At 36.9% G+C, this 20,140-nt stretch overlaps 1 protein-coding gene across 1 annotated transcript in view; it reads right to left on the reverse strand.

The window, feature by feature from the left end:
- The window catches only part of NMD3 (NMD3 ribosome export adaptor), a 39,824-nt gene extending 20,113 nt beyond the window's left edge, over positions 1-19,711 (reverse strand). The window contains exons 1-9 of the mRNA XM_060011189.1: positions 19,609-19,711; positions 18,996-19,052; positions 18,322-18,456; positions 16,091-16,187; positions 11,767-11,847; positions 9,006-9,134; positions 8,638-8,728; positions 1,073-1,151; positions 272-368 (exon numbers count right to left, since the gene is read on the reverse strand). Of these exons, the coding sequence (XP_059867172.1) occupies positions 272-368; positions 1,073-1,151; positions 8,638-8,728; positions 9,006-9,134; positions 11,767-11,847; positions 16,091-16,187; positions 18,322-18,456; positions 18,996-19,039 (753 nt within the window). The 5' untranslated portion in view covers positions 19,040-19,052; positions 19,609-19,711. The remainder of the gene's footprint in view (positions 1-271; positions 369-1,072; positions 1,152-8,637; positions 8,729-9,005; positions 9,135-11,766; positions 11,848-16,090; positions 16,188-18,321; positions 18,457-18,995; positions 19,053-19,608) is intronic.
- Between the last annotated feature and the right edge of the window lie 429 nt (positions 19,712-20,140).

The following is a 20,140-nucleotide window of genomic DNA, read 5'->3' on the forward strand; positions in this document are numbered from 1 at the left end:
AACCAATTAAGAAGGACATGGATTAAGCTGGGCTTCCCTGGTGGCGCAGTGGTTGAGAGTCCGCCTGCCGATCCAGGGGACACGGGTTCATGCCCCTGTCTGGGAAGATCCCACATGCCGCGGAGCGGCTAGGCCAGTGAGCCATGGCCGCTGGGCTTGCGCGTCCGGAGCCTGTGCTCCGCAACGGGAGAGGCCACAACAGTGAGAGGCCCGCGTACGGCAAAAAAAAAAAAGAAAGAAGGACATGGATTAATTAAATGAGAAAAAGTACCTTGCATATTGGAACAATTTCCACAGAAAAAGTGCTTTTGTAATTGTATGTGTTACTATGGACATCCTGAGAGATCAGTCTCTGTGAGGCTTTGTATCTGTTAAGAGAAAAAGTTAATCATATAAAAAAACAAAGGTCCTTACTTGTAACAAGTCTCGAGAATATAAACATCAAAACAAATCATTACTGTCCAAGGTCTGAAACAGCAATGCCTGCTATGGTGAACCCTCATTTCGTCCACTTCATTTAAAAACCTCACCAATCTGACTGCACCCTACCTATTTTCAACTTTACCTACTGAAAACCTCCAAAACATGCCCTTAGCTTAGACCAAAACATGCCCTTGGCTTAGACCAATCTAGTCTACATATAGCATCCATTAAAAGCCACACTAATGCCTGCCCAAAGTCATTGTTCACACTAATCTCACTTTTCAATACAAACTCTACTTTTGAAAATTTCCCCATTTTATGAGCTTAAGTTCTTCCTCTTCCATGAAGTTTCTCCCCAAAGTCCTCTACCCCGTTTTTCTTCTCGCTTATTTAAACATATTCAATCAGTGGTTCAGTACTACAGTGCTTACTATTGTGGGGTGAGGTCTAGCTCCCCAAAGAGATTGTTAATGCTCTTTGGCTAATACTTCCCTTAAAATGGTTAATCCAATAAATACTTACTGACTGTGTAAGTATCCCTACTATAATTTAAATATTTTAAGATAGGATGCCAAAGCCTGAAGAATGGATGTGACCTAAGTTCATTCCCAGTTCCCTGGATTTAATCACATGTACGTTCAAAACATACCTAGTGGGAACCGTACACTGAAGAAATTCTACCATCTTCTGAGCATGTTGTTTTGAGGAATAATAGAAATCCAGACCATCTTTTAAAGAAAAAAGCCATGTTAAAATAATACCACAAAGTAAGATTTTCCTCTGCTAACATGATTATACCAAAAATTCAATGCATATTAAACAATTACAATATTCTAGCCATAGCACAGGAGGAATACCGTTATCACTTAAAGGCTTGTTTGACAAAAGGATAGACAAATCCGATAAATACTAACAAAACAAGATGCCCAATTTAAATTTCAGACAAAATAAAATTAAGGTTAAAAGAAAACAATATTAAACAGAAGGATATTTTATGTAATAAATGGAACAATCTACCAAGAAGACAATAGGAATTCATCTAATAACATAGCACTGAGATGAAGAAAACAAAAACTATTAAAAAGAATAAAATTAACAAATGTTAATACACATGCAATCATTGTGGGAGACCAGTATAAGACTATCAAAACCAAAATGACCAAAATGACCAAAAATAGGGAGGATACATAGAACTTGAAAAACCAAGTATCAAGGTTGATTTAATTGACATTGTAGAACATGGTCCCAAGAAAGACTATTATTTTCAAAAAGTCATAGAATATTCATAAAATAATCACATCTAAGAATAAAAAAATTCAATAAATTCCAAACAGCAGAAATTACTACAATGTTATCTGATCACAATGCAGTACCATTAAAAATAAGCAGCAAAGAGATAACTAAAAGCAAACTACCTGCTAAGAAATGTTTAGAGATATTCTTCCAAACAACTCAGCTAACTAGGAAGACTAAAATAACTTCGAATAGCCAAAACAATTTTGAAGGCGACCAAAGTTGTCAGGAATTTACACTTCCCAATTTCAAAACTCAATAACTTTAGGTAGTCAAGACAGTGAGGTACTAGTATATTAAGGATAGATTATACAGATCTACAGAACAGACTTGAGAATCCAGAAATAAACCCTTACATTTATAGTCAATAAATCTTTGACAGAGGATCCAAGGCAATTCATTGGGAAAAGAATAGTCTTTTCACTAGGAAAACAGGCTATCCACATGGGAAAAGATGAATTTAGACCCTTACACCATGCATAAATATTAACTCAAAAGGGTTAGACTTAAATATAAGAGCTAGAATTATAAAACATTTGAAAGAAACAGGAGAAAATCTTTCTGATATCAATTAGACAAGAGTTCTTAAACATGACACCAAAAGCATGCTATCTAAAAAATGATAAATTAGACTTCAAAATTTAGAAATTTCACAATTCAAAAGACACCATTTCATGCAGGCATCACACGTCCTAATTTCAAAATATATTACAAAGTTACAGTAATCAAAACAGTATGGTATCGACAAAAAGACAAGTCTATAGAATCAATCCACACATACAGTTAACTGATCTTCAACAAGTGTGCCACAAATACATGGTGGGGAAATGATAGTCTCTTCAACAAACGGCATTGGGAAAACTGGATATCCACATGCAAAAGAATGAAATTGAACTCATCTTACAAAAATCAACTCAAAACAGATTAAAAAGACTCAAATGTAAGACCTGAAACTATAGAACTTCTACGAGAAAACATACAAAAAAAGCTTCATGACACTGGTCTTGGCAATGATTTCATGGATGACACCAAAACAAAAACAAAAATAAACAACTGAGACTACATCAAACCCAAAAAGCTTCCACACAGCAAAAGAAACAATCACCACAGTGAAAGGGCAACCTACAGAATTGGAGAAAATATTTGCAGACCATGTATCTGCAAAGGGGTTAATCTCCAAAATCTATTAGGAATTCCTACAGCTCAACAGCAAAAAAAACTAATAACCCAATTAAGCAACAGGCAGAGGAACAAGACATTTCTCCAAAGAAGATGTGCAAATGGCAAATAGGTATATGAAAAAAGCTCAATGTTGTTAATCGTCAGGGAAATGCAAATCCAAACCACAATAAGTTTACATTTCACACCTGTCAGGATGGCTATTACCAAAAAAACCCACAAAAGACAATTAGTACTGGCGAGAACATGGAAATACTGGAACCCTTGTACACTACTACGGAGAATATAAAACTGTGCAGCCACTATGGAAGATAGTCCAGATGTTCTTCAAAAAATTAAAAATAGAACTACCATATAATCCAGTAATCCTATTTCTAGGTATTTATTCAAAAGAAGCGAAATCAAGATCTCCCATGTTTACTGCAGCACTATTCACTACAGCCAAGATGATGGACATTTAAGTTGTTTCCACAACAGATGAATGGTTAAAATGTGATATACACCTCCAATGGAACATTATTCAGCCTTAAAAAGGAAGGAAATTCTACAATGTACAAAAACATGGACTAACCTTGAGGACATTATGCAAAGTGAAATAAGCCAGTCACAGAAAGACAAATACTGCATGATTCTACTCATATGAGGTATCTAAAATAGTCAAATTCATTGAATTAAACAGTGGAATGATGGTTGCCAGAGAGGAGGGGGAAATGAGGAGTGACTAGTTAATGGGCATAAAGTTTAAGTTAAGCAAGAGATTAAGCTCTAGAGATATGCTGTATAACACTATACTTACAGTCAACTATAATGTATTATACACTTAAAAATTTAAGAGGGTAGATTTTATGTTAAGTGTTCTTATCACAATTTTAAAAAAAGACCCATTAAGAAAATGGAAAGATAAACTAGGAGAAAATATTTACAAATCATATGTGATAAGGGGCTTGTATCCAGTGTATATTTTAATAACTCTTACAACTTCAGACAACCCAGTCAAAAACTGGGCAAAATATTTAAACAGCTATTTCACCAAAAAAGATACAGAAATGGCTAATAAGCTCATGAAAGATAATCAACATCATTAGTCATTTGGGAAATGCACATTAAAACCACAATGAGATACCACTTCAAATTATCCTCTAAAACGGCTATTTATAAAAAGAAACAATAGCAAGTGTTGATGAGGATATGCAGAAACTAGAACCCTCAAACACTGCTGATGGGAATATAAAATGATACAGCCACTTTGGAAACACTTTAGTAGTTTCTTAAAAAGATAAATATAAATTTACCATATGACTCAGCAATTCTACACCGAGGTATGTACTCAAGAGCATCAAATAGCTGAGATACTTGGTGAGAAAAAAAAGGAATATGCAATGGGTAGTGGAAAAAGTCAGCTTTAAGTACCAGCTACAGAGCCAATATGATACTCAGAAAATGTATTAAGTCTACATATTAGCAACTGAAAATAAACTAAGCTTTCAATTAATTCAAACAAAAAACTAAAGAAAGTAGAAGGGAAAAAAATTGTATAACTATGTATGGTGATGTATGTTAACTAGACTTAATAGGGTGACCATTCAGCAATATACACAAATATTCAATCAATATATTGTATACCTGAAACTAATATAATGTTTTATGTCAATTCTACAATTCTATCTCAATTAAAAAAATTTTTAAATAGAAGGATTAGTAACAAAAGCAAAAATTAAGAAAAAGTAAGACTTTCTTGATAAAACTAACTTTGAAAAAACTAGAATAGACAAAACTTTGGCAAATCTGATGGGAACGGGGAGAGAGAGGAAGTGAAGGGAGATGAAAAAAGACAAACAACATTAGCAAAAATAAAGAAGATACAATGATAGTTATGGATGAGATTTAACACTATGATATATATACCACGTTCAATTTTATGCCAAGTATGTGAAAAGCTAGACGAAATGGTGAATTTCCTTGGAAAATGCTATTAAAATTGATTCAAGAAGCAGTATAATACCTGAAAGACTAACGTCCTAATAAAAGGAGTTGAAAAGCCTTTACACCCTTTCCTCATACCAAACTGGATGGCTTACTGGGCAGGTTCTTACAAAACTTCAACATGTTGATTAATAGTATGCAGAAAGAGGGGAAAACTCCAACTGTTTCAACGTCACTAACGTAACTGATAGCATGATGGGACAGAACAGTTTAAATATAACTTTGTATGCATATGTATCAGATAGAAATCTCAACAAATATTCTATTTAGGGGTGAAACACAGAAAGATGGTAATGCCTGATACATTATCACTCAATGCTATTCTCCACTCCTAGCCAAAGGGGAAAAAAAGAGGGAATAGTACTGCAAAGGAAGAAATAAAACTACCGTTGTGTACAGATAATAATTTACCTAGTAAATTATCATGTATATGACAAGAATATAATGTAAACTATTAGTGATTAAGAAATTTCAGAAAGATCAACATACAAAATCAACATTTCCAAAATACTAGCAATAATCACTTAGAAAACATAATGAAAACAGTTGCCATCCACAATAATAAAAAGCATAGAATAGTCAAAAAAAACTAGAAACATTCAAAATCTTCACGATGAAAACAATAACATGTCACTGAAATACAGAAAAGAACTAAATAAACATGATTATGCACCAGGCACAGTTCTAAGTGCTTTACACAAATTATTTAATCCTCATTATAATCCTATGAGGTAGTGTTATTATCATCCTCTCTATTCTATTAATGGGAAAACTGACGCTCAGAGAAGTTAAATAACTTGCCTAAGGTCACACAGCAAAAAACTGGTGGGACAGAGATTCAAATTCACAAAATCTGGTTCCAAAATCCATGCTCTTACTCACTATCAACCAAGGTTTACAAAAGAATTAATAAAAGGGCACATACTATAAAGTATAATTTACATACTGTAATAAAAGCAGTGGGACAAAATAAACCAGAACTGAGCCATGTGTACAAAGGAATTTAGTATATATAAGAAAGGAGATATTTCAAATCAGTGGGGAAAGGACAGACTACTTGGTAGGTAAGTATTGAGACAATGCAAGTTAACTTTCTGGGAAAAACTCTTACCAGGTAAGATTAAAGATCCAAAAGTAAAACAGAAATTTACTTTCTAAAAATATCTTTGGAGTATAAAAAACTTTCCTATGTAAGACAGAAAGTCATAAGCCATAGCTATACAAAACCAAAAAATGAAAAATTTAGGGCTTCCCTGGTGGCGCAGTGGTTGAGAGTCTGCCTGCTAATGCAGGGGACACGGCTTCGTGCCCCGGTCCGGGAAGATCCCACATGCCGCGGAGCGGCTGGGCCTGTGAGCCATGGCTGCTGAGCCTGCGCAACTGGAGCCTGTGCTCCGCAACAGGAGAGGCCACAACAGTGAGAGGCCCGCGTACCACAAAAAAAAAAAGAAAAAAGAAAAATTTAGATGATAACAGACATGAGACATTGTAAGAAAGTATATGCTCTCTCAGGCTCACACTCAAACACATGCTCTGCATGCTCCTCTCTCTCTATATGTAATAATACACACACGTAATGAGATTGATATACTAAATAACAGACACAAAATATGTAAGGAAAAAACAGATATATGCAGAACAGACAATTCACATTAGATAAACATAAATAGCCAGTACATATGAAAATGTTAACCCTCATTAGTAATCAAGGAAATGAAAATAAAAACAAGATGCCTTTATTCTCTTCATCAGAACAGCAAAAATTAGAAAGTCCAATACAATCTTATGCAGTGTTGGCAAGTGTTTGGAAAAACAGAAATTCTCACAAGTGACTGGACTGTAAGCTGGCACCATTTTGGAAAACAATCTAGCAGCACATGTATAAAATTTAACATTTGCATACTTTTGTCTAGTAATTTCAATTCCTGAACTCAGTCCCACAGAAAAACCACTATGCACAAACATAAGGATGTTTATTACAGTACTGTTTGTAGCAGCAAAAAAAACTAGAGCATCTTGTAAACCAGTTAATAGGAAACAACTAAATAATTAAAAACATACTGATTAACAAATACACAACCATAGTGGTGAAAAATAATAAAATAGGATTATATGCAATGACCTGGAAACGTTTCTAAATATATTAAGATGGCAAGTCACAGAATATTACAGAACAGTCTCATATATGAGGGAAAACCAATGCTATCACAATTCATATACAGAGTACACATTGTAATACCTTGTTTTAAGGGGCTACATCTGGGAATAACAAGTGGATAAATGGGACAGAGGTCCTTTATTCATATATACTTCTGTTTAAATTTTTACAATTGTTATGATTTTAAAAACAAAGTTACAAACAAACAAGCAAACAAACAAAAGATTCATTTACATCAAATCAAGAACCAGTAGGGGGAAAAAAATAGATTAATTCCTCTGGATGAAAAAAAGGACTGTTAAACTTCCAGCATTTTTGATTTTTAAAGTGACTGCAAAGGTATGTACCAGAATGTATCCAAGTCTTTTGCTACAAAAAATTCTGTGTAAGGACATTTCTGCCCTGGTGATGAACGATAATCAGAGTTTTCTGCTTCCTTTTCTAGAATATTAGGATCCCCTAATCCCCAAAAGTTACTCAAAACAAAGTTACTCAGAACAAAGGTGTATTTTTGCCTGATGGCTAGCCACAAATATCCAGGCACCATGTTAAACAGGCTGCAAAGTACCTTCCCCACAGTAAGTATTCAGTAAACTATGTTTTACAAATTTAGACTGTTAACCTTATAGTGGTAATGCACTCAAATCAGATACAAAGCTTAAAAGATTTTCTCCAGGTGACATAACTGATACTCATTTCTTCCCATTTAAGGACCTAAAATTACACTTCTAATTACTTTCCTCAAGACATATGAGATAAATGACTAACAGATCAGTAAGTAACAGAGGAGCTTACACTTTTAAAATAAGTAGTACAAGAATTTGGTCATTCCTTCAAGAATAGCTATCTCTAAACCTGTACTTTAACAACCAGGAAAATTATACACATGTCCTACAACTAAAAATATTAACTTTTAGCAAGAGACTTAAGAGTTTGCTAAAGAATATTTACTTTTTCTATTATTAAAGAAATATTTATCCATCGGCTAGTATATAAAAGTGTGCTACATCAATAGTAAGTGCTAAGACAGAACACGCTGTGAGGAGCCATTATGAAATTACACATTTTTAAATTCCATCTTCAAGAAATCTAATTATATCATTTGTATATCACTATTTATTATTACTGAGTTTAGCCTTTTGATTTAATGTATCCAGCACAAATGCAGCTAGGCATATGAAAAACAAAAATATTACAACTCACAGATCTCAAAAATAATTTTCTTTCAATCAGAAAACTGACCTCTACATAAAATAAGTTTTTGATGAATTTCTATCATACCACTTTACATTCTATTAATGTAGTTACTGGTTTACTCATCTGGTAGCTATTTAGTGTAAATTTCAATTAAAGTAGAAAAAAATTAAAAATTCAGCTCCCCAGTTGCACTAACCACATTTCAAATATTCAATAGCTACATATGGCTAGAGGCTACCAAACTGGTTGGACAGTGCAGATAAAGAGCTAAGATTTTTTTCTTCCTAACAGAAATTTCTTTTGGACAGTACTATTCTAGATACTATCAGTAAAGATAAAAGACTCCTTAGGATAGCTGCAATAAAATTCTGACATCATTTCAAATGCTTTAAATTTTAACTCACCATGAATGTCTTTGATACGAAGTGTATTCTGGTACATGCCATATTTCAAAATCAACTGTTCCAGATAGTAGAAAGTTTTTTTGTGCAAAGTCTAAACATAAATGCATTACTGGATTAATAAATGAAATGCAAAAAAAAAAGCCATCTACAGATATAGGACACTGATTTTTAAAACAAAAACAACCTTTAAAGATTATCTAAAATGTGGCAGTGATCTCTTTCTAAAGGTGAATGCCCCAGAGACCTGGATATCCCTACTGCCTGAACGATTTGGAAAGAGGGGAAAGGAGAAAGTTTTACTCGCTATTTATAACCGACAAAGATGAAATACAAGATGGAGGATTCACACATCATCTTTCTCTCATTACCTTTTGCCTGACTTGAACCACAGCCTTCCAGAAATCCTTAGCTTCCACTCTGTGGCAATCTCCACACATCTGGGGCTGAACAACATAATCCACCACAAACACTTGCTGAAGGATAGCACCATTCATCACCTGACGAAGAAAACAATCACACTCCTTCATTCTTTCCTTTCTGTTTAATAGCATAGTTTTCTTAAAAGAAGATCCTTCAATATTTAACTTAAAATCTTCTTCCATGAATGCTTTGAGGAAATCAACAACAAATGAGTTACATTTAAAATCGTAAGTCATACTATTTCAAGAAAGATATATAGGTTTAATTCATAGGATTTATTAGATTAACATTTCAAATTTACCTTTAGTTGAAGTGTTGTAAGGATATTTTTTGCAGAATTTTAATAGCTATATATTCATGTACATGCGTGTGTGCGTATAAAGTTCTTCCTTAGGAGACCAAGAAAACTCAAAAAAGAAGACATTCCTTAATTTAATTGTCCCCAAACATAGGCAATCATCAGAAATCACCTGGGAAGCTTTAATAGATTCCTGGATCTTACATCCAATTGAATCCAGTTTGATTCAGTCACTGTGAGTCAAATGATCAGCCAAGTTTGAGAAGCACTGCCTTAGCTCATGTTTTTACTTCAATCTTATTCCAAATAAAAATGACTTTGAGAAGATTAACTTAGCCCACTATCATGAACAATGGCTGCTTACTATCAACCTGATCATCTGTGCAGATGATCCAAAAGAAAACAAAGGGTTAAAATTAAGAGTGCCTTTGTTTCCTTTTAAGCTGTTCAAGTCATAATTTACCAATAGCCCCTCATTTTCCTACCTATACTTTTTTTTTTACATCTTTATTGGAGTATAATTGCTTTACAATAGTGTGCTAGTTTCTGCTCTATAACAAAGTGAATCAGTTACACATATACGTATGTTCCCATATTTCTTCCCTCTTGCGTCTCCCTCCCTCCCACCCTCCCTAACCCACCCTTCCAGGGGGTCACAAAGCACTGAGCTGATCTCCCTGTGCTATGCGGCTGCTTCCCACTACCTACCTTACATTTGGTAGTGTATATATGTCCATGCTGCTCTCTCGCTTTGTCACAGCTTACCCTTCCCGCTCCCCATATCCTCAAGTCCATTCTCTAGTAGGTATGTCTTTATTCCTGTCTTACCCCTAGGTTCTTCATGACATTTTTTTTCCTTAAATTCCATATATATGCGTTAGCATACAGTATTTGTCTTTCTTTCTGACTTACTTCACTCTGTATGACAGACTCTAGGTCTATCCACCTCATTACAAATAGCTCAATTTCATTTCTTTTTATGGCTGAGTAATATTCCATTGTATGTATGTGCCATATCTTCTTTATCCATTCATCCGATGATGGACACTTAGGTCATTTCCATCTCCGGGCTATTGTAAATAGAGCTGCAATGAACATTTTGGTACATGACTCTTTTTGAATTATGGTTTTCTCAGGGTATATGCCCAGTAGTGGGATTGCTGGGTCATATGATAGTTCTATTTGTAGTTTTTTAAGGAACCTCCATACTGTTCTCCATAGTAGCTGTACTAATTCACATTCCCACCAGCAGTGCAAGAGTGTTCCCTTTTCTCCACGCCCTCTCCAGCATTTATGGTTTCTAGATTTTTTGATGATAGCCATTCTGACTGGTGTGAGGTGATACTTCATTGCAGTTTTGATTTGCATTTCTCTAATGATTAATGATGTTGAGCATTCTTTCACGTGTTTGTTGGCAGTCTGTATATCTTCTTTGGAGAAATGTCTATTTAGGTCTTCTGCCCATTTTTGGATTGGGTTGTTTGTTTTTTGTTATTGAGCTGCATGAGCTGCTTATAAATTTTGGACATTAATCCTTTGTCAGTTGCTTCATTTGCAAATATTTTCTCCCATTCTGAGGGTTGTCTTTTGGTCTTGTTTATGGTTTCCTCTGCTGTGCAAAACCGCTGAAGTTTCATTAGGTCCCATTTGTTTATTTTTGTTTTTATTTCCATTTCTCTAGGAGGTGGGTCAAAAAGGATCTTTCTGTGATTTATGTCATAGAGTGTTCTGCCTATGTTTTCCTCTAAGAGTTTGATAGTTTCTGGCCTTACATTTAGGTCTTTAATCCATTTTGAGCTTATTTTTGTGTATGGTGTTAGGGAGTGATCTAATCTCATACTTTTACATGTACCTGTCCAGTTTTCCCAGCACCACTTATTGAAGAGGCAGTACATTCACTATACAATCCACTGTACATTCCTGCCTCCTTTATCAAAGATAAAGTGACCATATGTGCGTGGGTTTATCTCTGGGTTTTCTATCCTGTTCCATTGATCTATCTTTCTGGTTTTGTGCCAGTACCATACTGTCTTGATTACTGTAGCTTTGTAGTATAGTCTGAAGTCAGGGAGCCTGATTCCTCCAGCTCCATTTTTCGTTCTCAAGATTGCTTTGGCTATTCGGGGTCTTTTGTGTTTCCATACAAATTGTGAAATTTTTTGTTCTAGCTCTGTGAAAAATGCCAGTGGTAGTTTGATAGGGATTGCATTGAATCTGTAGATTGCTTTGGGTAGTAGAGTCATTTTCACTATGTTGATTCTTCCAATCCAGGAACATGGTATGTCTCTGCATCTATTTGTATCATCTTTAATTTCTTTCATCAGTGTCTTATAATTTTCTGCATACAGGTCTTTTGTCTCCTTATCCTACCTATACTTTAAACCATGCTGAGAAAATTATGTATAGCTTACCTCTTTCTGAATAGTTAGTTTAACCTTAAGTCTCTTAGAATGGGGCTCAGTCCAAACAAAGCTTGCATCTACAAGCCGTACCTTAACAAAACACAAACAAAAAGAAACGTAAGTTCCCCTCTGAGGAGAAAAGAAATGAGAGAATAACTCATTAATAAACAGATTTCATAGATGCTTAAGGAATCCATGATTAATCTACCCAACATCACCAGTTTAAAAAAAAAAGTTATCATCAGAGGTATGGCAACAAAAACAGCAAATAAAGGGAAAATCTAATGACTATATTGATGAAACTGGTATAATTCAAGCAAAAATTAAAATACTTGCATAGAAAAAAACTCCTTTCCCCTAAAAACAGTATACAGTTTTTTGAATGGAAATTACACTTTTTAGAAGAAAACAAAGACCTGATGACCTCATCATCTACTAGAAATCTCATGAACAAAGGTTTCTACTTTTATTATTCTCACTATAATATGTATGTGGCTTAAAAAAAAAATGAACATTCATTACAAGGAGTCTCATGCACTGAATACTGAATCCACAATGGTAACTCACTGCTAAATCAGCAGAGGCCAGAAACAGTTTGCCATATGTGACAAAATGAATGTAGCTCAATATGGCTAAAATGGGTGTTTTGAGGAAGCGGGTGGGAGAACAAAAATGGAGGTTGTTTCAATAATTTGGGCAGGAGTTGTAGCTGACCTGAACTGAGGGGTCAGAAATAACAGCAGCATAAAGATCCAAGCCAAGAGCTATTTAGGAGATAAAATCTGTAGGATTTAATAATAACTGGATATGGGAAGGAAGAAAAGAAGATTCTAGAATGATGGTCAAGTATCCAGCTTGGGCATCTAGGTAACACTATTTTTCTGACACAAATAAAAAACAGATTAAATGGGGAAGGATGTGCTATATTTGGTTTCAGACATTTAAGTTTAAGAGGATTTATCTAAGATATCCAAGTGAAGCTGTTCAGTGGATAGTGAGATATCTATTTGGTCTGGAGCTCTTGGAGAAATCTGAGCTGTAGATAACAAATTTGGGAGACATGAGCAGGCAGATAATTTTATCAAGACCTTTCTGGTGAGAACTAGATAAGCTAGTATAGGTACAGCCATCCAGAGTAAAACCCTCCTCATTCGACTGGTTCCCTAAAGCAAAGCCTAGTAGTCAACAAGCGACACCACGTACAGAGGGTGACAGAGAGCTTCTTACTCCCTCAGCCTCCATCTGCATTCCCCATTCCTCAGCCTCACCACACCATCTGTCCTCAGACAACCAGGAATAATCCATCTTATCGAGCCCTTTAATTCTTCTTTACCATTACCTCAGTCACTCCCTCATCTCCCACACTCCGATCTCCATATGGTTCCACATATGCCCTTTTCTCTTTTTTTTTTTTTGCGGTACGCGGGCCTCACTGTTGTGGCCTCTCCCATTGCGGAGCACAGGCTCCGGACGCGCAGGCTCAGTGGCCATGGCTCACGGGCCCAGCCGCTCTGCAGCATGTGGGATCTTCCCAGACCGGGGCACAAACCCATGCCCCCTGCATCAGCAGGCGGACTTTCAACCACTGCACCACCAGGTAAGCCCACATATGCCCTTTTCTATCCCATCTAACACTCCTCCCCAAATCCTGAAAACCTTTTACTGGCCTCTGGAATTCAACATTCACTAACAACAAAACCTCCAAAATCCTCAATCTCTTTCCTGAACATTCCCCTCACCTTCTAGATCTCCTGATTATATATATTGCTCTCCCTGCAGCTAATTAGAAGTACTGACTGATTTTTTTTCTCATCTTCTCAAACTTTTATCATTAAAGGATCCCAGGATTCAGTCCTGAAATTTCTCCCTTTCTCTAAACTCTCTAGGAAATCTCATCTAACATTATAGCTTTAAATACCATCACACCCCAAATTTATTATCTCTGGTCTGGACCACTCCCTTGCTCATTTATCCAGCTCCCCACTATTTCTACTTCCATGTCTAATGGACATCTAAGCACCACTTTGAGATGAGCTTTGATCTCTCCTGCCTGACCTGCTCCTTTTTTTTTTTTTAATTTAATTTATTTATTTATTATTTATTTTGGCTGTGCCAGGTCTTAGTTGTGGCATGCGGACTCTTAGCTGCTGCACGCATGCGGGACCTAGTTCCCCGACCAGGGATTCAACCTGGGCCCCTTGCATTGGGAACAAGGAGTCTTACCCACTGGACCACCAGGGAAGTCCCCTGACCTGCTCCTCTTAAAGCCTTTCCTACTTCACTATCAGTAACTCCCTCCTCTGGTTGATCAAGTTAAGAACCATGGAAGTCACCCTTGACTATTCCAACTCATAAACATACATCCAGCTTCATGAGTAAATCCTACTGACTACCTTCAAAATACAGCCAGAACCTGTCCACTTCTCACTTCCTCTACTACTGATCCAAATATCATTTCTCATGACTACTACAATCGCTTCCTAAAGGTGCCCATGCCCCTCACATCTATTCTAAACACAGCCAGAAGGAAGCTGATAAACTGTAAATCATTCATCTCACTATTCTGCCCTATACCCTGTATACCAGCGGTCCCCAACCTTCCAACCTTTTTGGCACCAGGTACCGGTTTCACAGAAGGCAATTTTTCCACAGACGGGGGTGGGGGGTGGGGCGGTTGTTCAGGCGGTAATGCCAGCAATAGGGAGCAACAGGGAGCAGATGAAGCTTTGCTCACTCACCCACCCCCGCTGCTCACCTCCTGCTATGCGGCTCAGTTCCTAACAGGCCACCAACCAGTACCTGTCCGCGACCTGAGGGATGGGGACCCCTGCTCTATACCCACTATACTCAGAGTAAAAACCAGGCCTCAAAAGGGCCTACAAGGCCTGACCTACCGACTTTCCATGCCTTCCCTGGCTTCATCCCCAATTACTTTTCCCTCCCCACTCCACTCTAACCACACAGGTATTCTCCTGCCTTTGGCCTCTACACTTGTTTTCTCTACCCATAATGCTCTTCTCCTCCAGATTGTGGCTCCCTCCCGTACTGCCTTTAATGTTTATTCAAGTATCACCTTATCAATGAGGCCTCCCCTAACCATTCTATTTTAAATTGCAACTCTTCCCTGCACAGTGCTGGCTTTTTCCTCCACAGAATTTATACCTCTTAATATACCTATTTATTTTGTTCATTGACTACTCTACACCCTCCCCTTCAACTAAAATAAAAGCTCTCTAAGACAGGGATTTTGTCTCTCTCATTCACTTCCATATCCCTAACACCAAAAGTAGACTGGCACAGAGTTGAGTTAATAAACATCTGTTGAATGCTAATGAATTATTAATGAACATCTGACAAAAGCCTGAAGTATGAAAACAAAAGACCAAATTACACAAAAACTGACTCCAGGAAAAAAAAAAAAACTAAGACAAATCAGGGAACAGAAGGAAAGTAAAAAACAGTAACAGCATATTATTAAACCTTCAGAAATATTCAACAGACTGTATCAAGAACATTAAAAACTCTAAACTTAAAATATTACTACTGAAAGAAAATTAATACAAAAACTGGAAGATAAAAGAAACTGTCAGGAACACAGGGAAAAAAAGATTAAAAACAATACAAGGACAAAAAGGCAAAGTTTTCAGCTAGTAGGGCCAATATTTGACTGATACAAATTCCAGGGAGAAAAAACAAGGAAAATAAAGGGAGAAACTTCAAAGAACTCTTACATGTAATTTTATCAGAGTTTTAAGAGAATCTGAAGCTCGTCAAACCAAAAGAGCCATTTCAATTACAAATATACCTGATGGAAATAAGTCATAAAGTTTAGCATAAAGAAAACTGAAAGTGGTATGTAGAGAGCCTAACTACACTAACAAACCCTATTTGTTTTCTGAAGATGTTTATACCCTGACTTTAAGTAATAGGCACAAATATTTTCTTTGCAGAGCAGTAACGAAAAATTTTTTAAAACCGAATACCATAGCCCTAATACTATAGCCTCCAAATTATGTTTAGCAATGGCTTTATATAAACATTTTCAGTAAAGATTATTGCACATAAGAGGTTCTCAAATAATGAATGAAAAAAATTTGATTCTAAAGCAAAAAGATTTTCATTTCCATTAAAAAAGAATATATACAACTTTAAAAATGAAAACAGCATTTGTAGTAGTGTGCTTACCAACAGTAGCATTTAACAGTTATTTTGGAAAATCTACTCAAACAAGGATTATCTGAAAATGAGAGAACACACACACACACACACACACACACACACACACACAGAGAGAGAACCCCCCACAAAAACTGGTTTTAGCTATTTGACCTACCTTACTCAGAGGGGCTTTGATTTTTTTCAAACATAAAGCAAGAAGTTCCCTAGATTCTAATGCACATTGTACCCAAGTTCCTGGTGGCTGGAAATATCTGAGAGAAAATATATTGAAATTCAGGATCTCTCAGGAAAAAAAAAAAATTTCCACGTGAATATGCAGACGTAACAATGATTATTAAATTAATAATACCCAAGGTTGATCTGAGGCACTTAACCAAAATATATTTTAGAAGTTCCAGAAAACTTTCGGTTAGACAAGTAATTTAGTTAAAAAGATAAAATTCTGAGTATTTGAGAAAGTCAATCAGAAATAACTTATTAAAAGGTCTTATTACTTCAAGCACCAATAAGCATTCCAGTGAGGATGACAAAATGCCCCAGTGTTCCTTGAAGCTATACTTTGAAACACAGGTGAAAAAATCACCTCCAAATAGCATTAAAATGGTTTATAATGTACATCTAAAATGCTTAAGAACTGCTTATTTCTCACACACAAAAAAGGTAAATTAGTACCTAATACTATGTATCAATAATACCTCAGACTATTTATCTACTTCAAAGTCCCTTTTCAAATTTTAAATTGTAAAATTTAAAATCTTATATAAAACCTGACTAAATTAAAATTGAAATCCCTTATGTATGTACTTAAAGTTTTTTAGCCCAGTCAGCTCAGGACTTAGGACAGTGCCTAGCATACAGCAAATGCTCAATAAATTAATACTTCTAAATGTATTATGTGAATGCTTTTTTTTCCTTACTTGTTAAGTAAATAGTCTGATTTTCACTTTTAAAGTTTCACTGAAAAAAATTATTTATATAGGTCCCTTTGTTATAAGCATGTTTTTGGAGTTAGAAAGGGCTTCGTATATCATCTAATAAAGCCCCTTCATTCTGATGAGGAAATTAAGGCTTAGAGAGGTGAAGTGGCCAAGAGTATCAAAGAGCTAGTTTGTGAGAAATTCAAGATAAACTGGGTCTCCTGATTCTTTGTCCAGTGTTTTTTTTCCACCGATGCTCTTAAGAATAGCGAATATTTATTATAGATTAAGCCTCACACCTGCCAAGCTTACAAACTATAAACTCCCTGAAACAGTACACAAGTTTCATGTCTTTGTTTTATGTATTTTTCTGGGAAGATGCAGTTTTTAAATTCTTAAAGGGATTCATGAACCCCTCCCTCCCAAAAAAGTTAAGAGCCACTAGAGTCCTAACCCATTTGGGAAATCACAGGCATATAATTTTATGGGTAGTTTCAATGGGTAGTTTTGTATTACTCAATGGCCTCCTAGACATAAGCTATTCATGCCAACGACTAAAGAAAACATAAAAGGAATAAAACATTAACTTTCAGAAGAAGTCTGCCTTAAAATCCAGTCTTCATTTCAGACCATGCTAGATATGATATACTGAGCTGTTTTTCCATCAGCTATAGTCATTTTAGTTACATGGGAACATTAATACATGATTTTTAATTTAAAACACACCACTAAATTACTTAAAAAATAAGGTGCTTTTTATCATACATGGCTTCTAAATGACTGAAGCGGAAAACAAAAGCTTCATGGTAATTAATAGTAATATGTCTTTAAAATCTGCTCTCACCCTTAAAAACATAAACTTGTATCTATTAATTGTATACATCAAACCTATTAATCTCTTAACAGAAAAAGAACAGATTCAAATACCTTTGCACTAACTTTACCAAATTAGCAGAGAAAAATAGAAAAGAACACTACAAAATTGCCAATTCTAAAATCTCTAACTAGGCCAACATAAATAAAACTTAAATCTCAATTACATGCACTTTATTACATATATCTTATCGCATGTTATTTTTAAAGGATGGAAAGAGTATCATGTCTAGTGATTCACTATTATGGGAGTGTCATAACCCTAGGTGTACTGGGAACACAAAATGTTTAAGAATCATTGCCGTGTTATCCAAAATGAAAGTTCTATAACCTCTGATGTCCACTATGGTAACCACCAGGCACATGTGACTACTGAGGACTTGAAATGTGGGTAGCAGACAGAACTGAATACTTAATTTTATTACATTTTAATTACCTTAAACTTAAAAAGCCACATATGGCCAATGGCTGATGCCAATCTAGAAGAATGTACAGTGAATATCTTAACACTCTTAAAATATTGTCAGTATATCCTGGTGGCTCTCCCACATACAAATTTCAACTTTAAGCAGGATAAAATAGTACCACACCGTACCTTTGGCACTGTTTGCAGAAAGATACAGAGACTTGTTTTGGAATGCCTTGGCTGATATCTACTTTACTTCGCAGACAAGCCACACAAATATTGGCAGGATTTGGACTGATCGGGACACCGCAATCGCAGCACAAGCTTAAATAAACAAAGCATACGTTTTTCAAATTAGATTTCATAAGTGCACAGGTTAAATTAAAAAACTATCAAACAGGGAGTAGCAGATACAAACTATAATACTATATATAAAAGAGATAAACAACAAGGTCTCACTGTATAGCACAGGTAACTATATTCAATAACCTGTAATAAACAATAATGGAAAAGAATATAAAAAATATATATAACTGAATCACATTGCTAGACAGAACAAATGAATACATAATTTTATTACATTTTAATTACCTTAAATTTAAAAGTCAATGGCTGATGCCAACATAGAAGAATGTACAGTGAATATTTTAACATTCTTAAACCAGTATTTACTACCACAAACTTCCCAGCGAAAAATGAACTCGTTTTTCTCAGGAAACAAGGCTTTTCATTTTCCCACTTAAGACAAAAGAATCCCCCCGACCCCACCCCGCAAAGAAAAGCTTTCCCCACAGTAAGTTTCAAAGAGTCACTTTTAACATTTTTAAACTTAAGAGGGATGGGGGAAAAGGGACGCGACTCACATGTGTCCAGGTGTGTGCTTCGCGGGTTCTGTCATATACTCCATTTTTCTGTATATCCTGATTTTAAAAAGAGAGAGAATAGTAAGATTTAAGACATCTGTTACTCATCTTCCTTTTGCCTCTCTGAATAAGGCAGCCAAGCCTCGTAAAGCCGCAAATAAGAAAAACCAATTCCACCTGGAACCTTTGGAAGAAGTAATTTCTTTAATAACACAAATAAGCGAATTCCGGAGGTTCCCGTCTGCAAGACCCTCGAGCCACTAAACTGCGCGCTGACCTCAGGCGGCACCTGGACGCCAACCCCGGCGAACCCAAGGAGGGGCCAGAGGGGGCCGGGGCCGCACCGGACACCCCACGCCCTCACCGCTGCCGCGGGCGTGCCTCGAACCTCACTGTAAGAGTCCGCGGGCGGTGTCACCGCACCTGCGGGCCACCCACCACCCCACTCCGACCCCGCACCTCACGGGTGAGACCTCACGCGGGCTCCCGCCGGCGGCACACACGCTCCGCGCACGCGGCCCGAGGAAGCCCGAGCCCAGGGAGTCCGTCCCCCTCTCTCCTTAGGGGCCCCGCACGACTGCAAGCCGGGTCTCGGCCCCCAGAACCTACTTACCGCCTCTGGGCCAGACCCAGATGTGCCGAAAAACCGCAGCAGGACCACCTCCTACCGCCTAGTCAGCGGCCACCACAGCTGACTCCAGTACACTGAAGATCTCGCGAGAGAATAGCTCGAAATCTCGCGGGCCGACAGCGCGAATCACAGCGGCGTGTGGGGGACCGAGAAAGGGGAGGGTGCTGGCGAGCGGAGGGCGGAGAGGGCAGGGCGGAGAGGGCAGGGCGGAGAGGGCAGGGCGGGGCGGGGCGGGGCGGGGCGGGGCGGGGCGGGGCGGGGCGGAGGCCAGGCTGGTGGAAAAGATGAGGGAGAGAAGGCAGCGGGCTCTCTGGCTCTCTCGTCCTATGGCGCCTGAGACTCACACAGACTTTACAACTCTTCTATTTGGTTATCGTCCTTCCCGATCTTCTTGGCCAGAGTTCACTCAGAGCCACTTTTTAGATACCCCTATTGGGAGCTTGCTTCTTGTTTAAATGATTATATAAAAGTTATCTATAAACGGTACCACATTGGACAAAAATTACAGTAACCT

This window comes from Delphinus delphis, chromosome 4 (genome assembly GCF_949987515.2).
Source record: "Delphinus delphis chromosome 4, mDelDel1.2, whole genome shotgun sequence".
Taxonomy (NCBI): domain Eukaryota; kingdom Metazoa; phylum Chordata; class Mammalia; order Artiodactyla; family Delphinidae; genus Delphinus; species Delphinus delphis.